Source organism: Hyperoodon ampullatus (genome assembly GCF_949752795.1).
Source record: "Hyperoodon ampullatus genome assembly, chromosome: 3".
In the NCBI taxonomy this organism is placed as follows: Eukaryota; Metazoa; Chordata; class Mammalia; order Artiodactyla; family Ziphiidae; genus Hyperoodon; species Hyperoodon ampullatus.
The window spans coordinates 35,700,478-35,710,819 of record NC_136916.1 but is presented as its reverse complement, the minus strand read 5'-3'; the positions used below and the strand labels follow the sequence as shown (position 1 = coordinate 35,710,819).

Here is a 10,342-nt window from a genome sequence, read left to right as displayed (position 1 = left end):
CATGTTATTTACTAGCTCTTCACCAAAATAAGAAAACCAAAAGAAAATTGTGTCCAAATCAATGCATGGATAATGTCAAGTGTGTGAATTTAGGGTCCACTGAACTGGTAAGTATCTTAGATGTGCAAGCAATCATGTAGCCAGTTCCTCTCCCCGCCCCCACAGTGTTTAAAAAAACCCTAAAACCCACAGAGTGTTAAAAAAAAAAAAGAAAACCCTCACCTGCACTTGATTCTATTGTCAACTTTCTGTTAACAATTTTTGCTTTAATATATGAATTACATTAATACCTCACATTACATATATGAAGCCAAATTACACTAACTTAGTTGTTTACAACCTCAAACCTTACTCCCAGTACACATTCCAATAAATTTATTCTGTAAAAACAATACATTTTTTTGTTTTGATTTTTTTTTACAGTAAACTTTTCAACTACAAACCTCGAATACGCGAAAGATGTTCCAAGGACAAGCATAACAGGATTGATAAAACCCAAACTGACTAAATGTGTTCTCACAATATAAGCTGGCATAAAAATAAATAAAATTTTCTATTATCACAATTGCAACAATAATGTACACATAATAATGGTTTGTGGATGAGTATTAACTATGCTAATTCTAGTTCCAAAAGAAAACAACAGATCATTTTAAAAGTCTATATTTAAAAGTCAATGCTTTGTCTTACTTCCCATAGGGCTACTGCTGATTCCAGCTTTAAAATGTAAAGAATCCAGCTTGAGTGATTAGCTCAAATTGTATTGAGATTGGGAAAAAATAAATCATTGCCTTTATTTTGGAGTAACACAAAAGACTCACTAACTTCACATATAGAAACTGAGTTTGTGTACGTTAACAACATGAGTTTTGAGAAGTATAAGCTGTCAACTAGCTATTTCTAATACGGAATAGATATTTTACAATGATTAAACTTTACACATGGCCTCAAAACTGAAGAACAATTTAAAAGTTTATTTTCAATATGCCAACATTGTGTATCTAGGAATTGGTTCCTGGGTTCTGTCACAGAGAGGAAGTCCCTTAAGCATTATGTTGAGTGGTCATTTTAAAAAATGCTAATTTATATTTAACTGAGTGTTTGGTGATGGTGGAGTAAAGGCAGGAGACTGATGAACATAACTGCCTTGATAAAGGATCCTAGACTTGTATAAGCTTGTGCAAAAATCTGGATAATCCTTAGTGGTTAAGGGCAACTTCATGCAACCAAATAACATGAAATTAAATCAGTAACCTTAAAAAAGGCTAAAATGTCTTTTTTCCCCCAAACACAACAGAGAGGAATGTGAATAATGTACATACAAACTGGGGTTCTGTCAATGACAACAAGGACTATGTGTTGGTTCATATCAAATCCAAGAATATTAGACAACCAAACGTATAACCTTCTTGTGGTTTTCGTAATATGCAGCATTCATTATGGTAGTTAGGTCTGAAAAAAAAGAAAGAAAACAAGCCTTTAGATGATTTTGGATATTAAGAATAAAAGTATCCACACCTTTATAGTATATAACTGGGTTTTCTGAGATTCCAACCTGCACCGCAGCATTAACAATACTTAGCAAGAACAGCCCCTGAGGCTCTGCTTTATACCTATCAGTGCAAAAAGCTAAAGGAACGTCTAGGGCATTTTTAGTGTTCCATTAAGAAAAAAAAAAAAAAGGAAAAAACCAATAAACTTTGTCTACTGTCTGGCAGGGAACAGAGTGCAGTAGCATGCACTCTGTACAACTCCAGTACTATGTATTGCTGGGATACATACAGTCAATGGAAAAATCAAGATAATCCATCTTTGTGAGGACTTTGGTGTCAGAAGGAAAGGTAAATTCCTGAAAATTATAAAAGTATTTGAAGGGCTTCCCTGGTGGCGCAGTGGTTGAGAGTCCGCCTGCCGAGGCAGGGGACACGGGTTCGTGCCCAGGTCTGGGAGGATCCCACATGCCGCGGAGCGGCTGGGCCCATGAGCCATGGCCACTGAGCCTGTGCGTCCGGAGCCTGTGCTCCACAACGGGAGAGGCCACAACAGTGAGAGGCCCGCATACAGCAAAAAAAAAAAAAAAAAAAAAAAAAAGTATTTGAAGAGTATGCAGATTATTCTGTATAATATTTACAACTTAATTACTTGTGACATATGGCTCAAAGAAATACAAAAGTTAATAAAATCAAGATGTACAAAAAGAACGGAAGCCCAGATTTCTGTTAAAATTTAGATTACATCCATGTGACAAAGATAAAATATTTCCGTTTCCTAAAAGAATTGTTTCAATTTGGGTCCCACTTTAAATTGTATCAGGTTACATTTCCCCACAGGGATGCTATTTTTGTTTTCTTTATCATTATCCCAAATACATTAAACCCCTTAGTAATGTTCTCATGAGATGAATGAAAGAGGGAACTCGGGCCCCCAATATTTTTTCTAAAAACAGCCTGCTTCAGCTCTTTACTTCACTGAGTGAATGAACTTGTTTGTAAGCATACATGTGCTCACTCGTGGGTATTTCACTTATGCAGCCAAAATCTATCCTGTACCGTACATAATACAATATACAAATAATTCCAGAACCTTCAAACAGGAAAAGTTACTAAACCTACCATCCACTCAAGATGGCAGAAGTACATTTCTTAGCCTTCTTTGTTCCTACCAAAATGAGAAAGCCAATCTTAAATAAAAATTACATTTAAAATCTGTGAACTTGCAAGATTCAGTGCCTCGTGACCCCTAACAAAAACACTAGAAATAAGATTATACTCACAGACTTTAGAGGATTTTCCTCCCTTGTGAAGGAGGAAGACACCCATTAAAACAATGAAAAATTGTTAATCAACCAAAGAAAATTCTTTGTAACAATGTCTTTTTATTAATATTAATGTGAAAGGCAATACATTCTATGTTTACATTGGTAGAAAATTCATAGTAACAACTACTCAATCCATGTTGAAGAGTATATTTGGAACAGATGGTCTGATGGCAGCCTCAGAACATTACTAGTGCTCCAAACAAAGTGCAAGTGGTAGCAAAATGTGACTATAACTTTAAGGACATGCTTTTTGGGGGGCGGGGTCTTTAAACAAGGTGCTATCAAATGAGTACTTATAAAACCAAATTATAAATCTAATTTTTTTAACTTCTCATACCATAATCACTCTCTGTGCACCTGTGTGTGAAAATATATCTTGTTAATTCATAATGGTGAATGTCCTGGACACACTGTTCTGAGTATTTGCTAGACTAGAAGTCTCCTCCACGTAAACAGCCAGAAGTTGTTCCTTAACGCGCTGGTTGCCATGCTCAGCGCCACACCACTTCTATACTGGATAATGGCTGGCTAATCCAATCAGATTCTCTCTTGAGGCATTTGAATATGAGGCACATTGAAAGGCTGTAGGGTGGCAGTGTAGCTGAAGGACACCCAGAACATAGTAAGCAGAAGTTATGAGGCAGGTGAAGTCACAGGATCATTTTCTTTTTTTTTTTCATAGGATCATTTTATGGAGCACCAGTTTTACTGCAAAAAATGATGACAGATAAACTATGGTTATTCAGACTTGGGTATTTGGCACTTTGTCAAAAATAAATGAAATGAGCCTATTATTTCAAGGAAAATGGCAGTATTTGTCACCAATGATAAAATCTGAGCTTTTAAGTGAAAATTAGAATTCTAGAAAACTTAAATCCTCCACAACCAACAGCTTCCCAAAACGTAGGTTCTTCTGACAAGATAGGCAGTGATATTTAAAATGTGACTAAAAAGATTTCATAATGAAATATTTGGAAAACTTGAATAACTCAGGGAACAAAGATTTTCCAAATGTGTAAAAGCTATTCAAAGTGCCAGACAGTCCAATGGATTTTAACCAAACAGAATACAAAGGGTTCAGATTCCACACTGCAACTAACCTCTGAGAAATTACCACTTACAGAATTGGTGTAATATCAGAGAATACACACAATGATATGAAAAGACTATTAAAATACGCATAACTCCACTTCTCAACTACATGTCTATGTAAGACCACATTTTCTTCCTATACTTCAACCAGAATAACATATCACAACAGACTGAATCCAGAAGCAGATATGAGAATCCTGCCTGATGTCTTCTATTAAGGCAGACATTAAAGAGATTTTTAAAAATGTAAAACCGTGCCATTTTTCTCAAAAAATTTTGGGGAAAATGCATTTATTTTTCACAAAAACATGTTATTTATACTGAGTAATGGGTTTATTATTTTAAAGGAAATTAATATCTTAAAATTTTTTTTATTTCTAATTAAGTAAATATCAATAGCTATATCAAAAACTCTTTGGGGCCCTCAATAAATTTTAAGAGTATTAAAGGGGTCCTGAGCCAGCTTGATGAACCACTGGTTTAGAATAAATGAGAGTGAATGGTGAGAAATGAGGCTGAAAAGATAAATTGGGGTTGGAGTGTGAAGGCCATTATATGCTGAAATAAGGAGTCTGGGCTTGATCTAGAGGGCAATGGCAAGACATAAGGAGGGAGCACTATATGGCAGGAAGAACAATAGTTCCAGAGTCAGAAGAATAAAGGTATGAATATTGGTTAGTGGTTACAGTGAACTCTCTGGCTGTCCTCCCAACATTTATTCTATCCTCTGGTCCTCCCCACAATTATGTGATAGCCTTGTGATTTGGGGACTTGACTCCAGCTCCAGGGATGGGGAGAACCTGACTGGTCTGAGCCAGTTCTAATCCCCTTGTTACCAGTGGTTGGTTCAGGGATGGGCAGCTTTCTGACATGGATCTCAATGATGGCTGCCTCCTGGTATTCATACCCTTGTGTAATACCCTCCCTTTGAGTGTGGGCTGGACCTTGTGACTTGCTTCTAATAAAGAGAATGAGGCAAAAGTGATGGGATAACAAAAGACTGACTTCTGTGTTGCTAGCATTCTCACTCTTGCTAATGAAGCCAGCTGCCATGTTGGAGCTGCCTTATGGAGAGACTCATGTGGCAAGCAACCAAGGGAGGCCTTTGGCCAACAGTCAATGAAGAACTGAAGCCCTCAGCCCTCAGCCCAGTAAGCTTGTGTGTAACCGAATCCTGCCAACAACTTTCTGAGTGAACTTGGAAGAGGACGCCCCCCGCCCCACCCCAGATGAGCCTCAAAATGATTTGAGCCCCTGCTAATACTTTTAACTGCAGCTTTGGAGAGATCGAGATAGAGGTATCAACAAGTTACATCTATTTGGATTCCTGACTCATAGAAAATGCTATTTTAGGCCACTGAGTTTTGGGATAATTTGTTACATGGCAAGAGACAATAGAGCAGGTATATTATCTGCATGGCTTCCTGGCCACAAAGATTAGTCCCCTCCACTTTACAGCCACATGAATCTAGAAGGGGAGCTCTAAGTGTTCTGGAGCCTACCCCTTTCTGCCTCATGCTTCCATCAGTAGGGGTGAGGGTGAAGGCAGAGAGCCGCTGGAAATAAAGGGGGTCTCAGAAGTCTGTGGGTTCCTTGTAAGAACCTCTTCTTTCCTTTCTTTACCAATATTCATAACTTCAACACCACTATCTGCCTTGAGCCATCAATAATCCTTTTTCCTTACGCCCTTTATTCTTGCTTACTTCGGTTGCCACAAGATGGGCTCCAGAGCATCTATCACTTCCTGGACTCTCATCCTCAGTCACTTTATACATGTTCGTTTATAACCTCATCTCTTAAATACTCCCACCGCCCCCAACCCAGATTCCTCAATCTCTTCCACTGGGCCCCCTGGAAATCATAGCCATCAGCAAATTTCCTAAATTCACGAGATATTTTACTCATCAACTTGTTCTAACTGAAACCTGGTTTCCCCTGAAGATAGTGCTGCTTGTTTTCCTGCAACCCCCAGATGGTAACTATTTTCCTTTGCCACAGCTCTTATACTACAGGCCCCCGAGGTGGGGAAGGTGTCCTTGATCTTAATGACTGTTTCTAAGCTATTCTTCCTCTCCCCTGTGCTTCCATCCCCAGGAAGAATAATCCTTCTAGCTTTTAGTCTCAATATTGTGAACCACCACCCCTCCCTACTGCAGTCACCTCCAGACACCACGGGGTCACTCCCCCTTTCTCCTTGGAGACTTTAGCTCCGGCCCACTGTCATTCAATAGCATAATAACTGCTGGATGTCGACATGCAGAGAGATCGTCTTTCCAACACTCTGACCTCTTAAGTTCCTAGACTTCCTCTTCTCCAAAGATCTCGTCTTCCACCTTACCTCAGTCACTCATTTCCAGGGTTATTTCGTAGACAAGTGATTCTCAACCACTGAGAGTATTTGCAAATACTGTTTTTTGGGGGGGAATTATCGGAACATTTTAGGTTATTATAAGAACTTGGAGGTCCTGTGGCATTTAATGGGCAGGGGCCAAGGGTACTAAATGTCCTGCGATGTGAACAGTGCTCACACAATGAAAAACTGTCCCACTCAAACTACCAAACTCACCTGCACTGTCATCAGCACCTACTGCCACCCTTCCGCAGTCTGATCTAAACATCTTCCTATTCTATCACCACCTATCTTTCCAGCTCGCTCCCTTTATCCAGTACTCCAACTCCAAGAATTCTTGGATACGCAAAATCCGTTGATCCTATCTCCTTCCTCACATCCTTATTTCCCTCTGAACATATTTTGGATTCCTTGGGTCCATCATTGTAATTAATCCCTTCCTTGCATACACCCTCAACTCCCTTGTCTTGAACCTCCTTTATTCTCTGGGCAAGTGCCAATTCTAGTTAAATGCAATTCTCTGCCACTCCGTGACTGCAGAATTGAATATGCCTGGAGAAAAACACACAGCCATCTGACTGTTCTCACTTTAAATTCATGACCACTAGCCTCATGTGGGCCCTTACTGCTGTCTGGCAATTCAACTTCATTTCCCAAGTCCAATCACTCTTCTGTTCTTTTTTTTTTTTTTGAGGTACGCAGGCCTCTCACTGTTGTGGCCTCTCCCGTTGCGGAGCACAGGCTCCGGACATGCAGGCTCAGCGGCCATGGCTCACGGGCGCAGCCGCTCCGCGGCATGTGGGATCTTCCCGGACCAGGGCACGAACCCGTGTCCCCTGCATCGGCAGGCGGACTCCCAACCACTGTGCCACCAGGGAAGCCCACTCTTCTGTTCTTCTAAGTAACTATTTTATCCCTTTTCCTCTCTCTTTAAACTTTCAACACTTCTTCCTGTTCTCACTCTCAAATGTTGACCTTGCTTCCTAAGAAGATATAAGCAATCAGATGAGAACTTTTGCATGCTCTCACCCCAAGTACTCATTTACCTGCCTCTGTGCCCAAACACTCTGCATTTCCTCCTGCTTCAGTGGATGGAGTAAGGTAACCCTTCCGGATGTGCACTAGATTTTATGCCTTCTTGCCTTCTGAAGAGCACTACTGTGGCAATTTTTTCTTACATTATTATTTTGTGATGATTCCATATTTGGATCATTCTTATCAGCATATGTGCTGTATATTCTCCCATCAAGAAAAAAAAGCCCCTCTGACCTTCTATCCTGGACCATGTCTACTAAATATTTGAAAAAAAAAAATTAGGCTACTTGCCCTACAAGATATCAGGACACATTATAAAGCTACTAAAATTTAAGAAAGTTTAGTACTGACCAAAGGAACAGAATAGAGAACCCAGAGACAGACCCATGGCTATATGACAGATGACACTGCAGACCAGAGAGGAAAGGAGAGACTATTTAATAGATGGTGCTGGTTAATGGTTATGCTATGGGGAAAATGCAGTGGGAGCCTATCTCATACCATACACAAAAATCAATTCCAGATGGATTAAACACTGAAATGTTAAGAACAAAACTTTACAATTTTAAAAGGAAATATAGGAGAATACCCTTCTGACTTTGAGACAGGAAAAGACTTCTTAAACAAGACAGAAAAACGATAACCATAACAAGAAAAATTTGACACATTTGACTACAATAAAATTAAGAAAGTCTGTTCACTAACAGCTTAGAGAAGATATGTGCAATGCATATGACCACCCATGGTAGTTAGAATCCAGAATATGTAAAGGAGTCCTACAAGTCGGTGAGAAAAAAGTCCAACAAGAAAATGGGCAAAAAACCAAAATCAAGCACTGCACAGAAGAGGAAACAGAGATGGTCAATTAACGTGTGAAAAGAGGCTCAACTTCATTATTGATCAAAGAATCACAAGTTTAGACTATAATTTACATCCACTATATTGGCAAAAATTTTAAAAGTCTGACAATGCCCAGTTAGTCACAGGGAACTCATACACTGATCGTGGAAGTATACATGGGTCCAACAACTTAGGAAGATACTTTGGCATTACCTTGTAAAGTTAAAAACCTTAAACTCATGACTGAGCATGTCCAGTGTGAGTTTACATACCCTAAAGAAACTCTTGCATATGTGCATTAGCTCAAAAATGAGCAAAATTAAATTATTATTTAAGTATATACGTATATGTTAGGTATGGGCTAAAATTTTGAGAATGAAAGGAAATAATAAATACAACGCTAGTGGTTATCTCTGGGTAGGAAGAAAACAGGATGGGGAAGAACATGTATATAGATGCAAGTTATTGTTATGTTCTAGTTATGGCTAAGTGGTAGGGTCCTGGTATTCATTAAATTACCATGCTTACTACTTTATTTTTATATTATATATATATCCTTTTGTGTATAAAATTATATTATTAGAAACAGGTTAAAAATAAAAAGATCTCGGGCTCTTGCTTCAAATTCAGGCTCTGACTAGCTGTGCGACCCTGGGCCAATCCTTTCAACTTCAGTTTCCCCAGCTACAAAATGAAGATAACACCTGCACCTACCTCCTGGGATTTGTATGAGGATCAAATGCATGTACAGCATTTAGCACAGTTATGTGGCACATGGTAAAAATGTTAGCCACTACTACTCTGACTCTGCTGCTGTTGTTACTTCTAGTAAGCAACTATCTTCTGAGGTGCTTTCAAGTTATTAAAGTAGAAATGGTTTTATTAAATTAGAAAAATGAATCTACAACACAAGAGCTACAGAGTGAGAAGTCATCAGTAATACATAACAGCTGAAACCACATGAGTGCATAGATGGAAACAGGGGAAGCTTTCAGACTGGAAGTGTGCCAAGACAGCCTAGAGAAAAGTGCTCTAGAAGGAGACTGAGGAGACACTGGGAGAGGAAGCACAAGAGACTGGTGACCTGGAGGCAAAGTCAGGAGGAGAAAGTGGCTAATGGTGTTAAATGCTGCAGAGTAAAATAAAGACTAAAGGAGACAGTGGATTTGCCAATGAGAGTATCACTAGGAACCTTTACAAGAGCAGTTTCCATGAACCGGTCAAAGAAGAAACAAGAGTGCCATGGGTTAAGGTAGCGGTCCCCAACCTATTTGGAACCAGGGACTGCGTTTCATGGAAGACAATTTTTCCACGGACCGGGGTGCGGGGCGGGGGGGTGCGGGGGGCAGATGGTTCTGGCGGTAATGAGAGCGATGGGGAGCGGCAAATGAAGCTTCCTTGCTCGCCCGCCGCTCACCTCCTGCTGGGAGGCCCAGTTCCTAACAGGCCTCTGACAAACAGGTAGCGGTCCACGGCCTGGGGGTTGGGGACCCCTGGGTTAAGCCATGAGTAGGTGAGAAAATGGACCCTGGGAGAAAAAAGAACTCTTTTAAGAAATTAGAGATGAAGAGAAAGGTGAAAAGAGTAGGATACATGGTGGAAGGGAGGTATCTTTAAGGTTAAGGGAGACCTGATACTGTTTATAGGCAGAGAGTAAGGAGCCAGCAGAAAAGAAAGTAAAGGTATAGGAGAGAAAGGGGACCACTGACGGGGTGTAGCCTTGGAGAAAGCAGGAGATGATATTCTGGACTCTGGTGATAGGAAGGTGCAGATTAGTGCTTCTCTTTGATGTGCATATGAATGACTTGGGCGTTTAGTTAAAATGCAGATTCTGATTTGATAGCTCTGGGGTTGAGCCTGGATTCTGCATTTCTAACAAGCCCCCAGGTGATGTTAATGCTACCTGTCTGCAGACCACACACTGAGTAGTACGGGTGTAAACTACCTCTTCCTCTGTCACAGGAAGTACAGCTAGAAATGGGATCGGCAGTAAAAGGGGAGACAAGTTGCGGGAGTTTTTGCTATATACATACTGAAGTTACCTAGGATGAAGGAAGATAGCAGGTGAGATAAAAAGAAAATCAAATCCAAGTCAGGTACTCAAGCCTTTAGTGACTGTTAGCAGCTCTGTGTCCCTGGGAGGGCTGCAGGCAAAGGTAATGACAGAGGACTATTTATTGGAGAGAGGTCAAGAGAAGGAAGACAGG

The 10,342-nt window shown here is 40.1% G+C and overlaps 1 protein-coding gene across 2 annotated transcripts in view; it reads right to left on the bottom strand.

Moving 5' to 3' along the window:
• Positions 1 to 1,304: 1,304 nt before the first annotated feature.
• HDGFL3 (HDGF like 3) overlaps positions 1,305 to 10,342 on the bottom strand; it is a 76,847-nt gene continuing 67,809 nt past the window's right edge. The window contains exon 6 of one of the 2 annotated variants that reach the window (XM_079700836.1): positions 1,305 to 1,452. In XM_079700836.1, the coding sequence (XP_079556962.1) occupies positions 1,447 to 1,452 (6 nt within the window). In that variant the 3' untranslated portion in view covers positions 1,305 to 1,446. Of the gene's footprint in view, positions 1,453 to 3,266; positions 3,527 to 10,342 lie in introns of those variants that run through there. The other variant, XM_079700837.1, reaches the window with a different exon arrangement.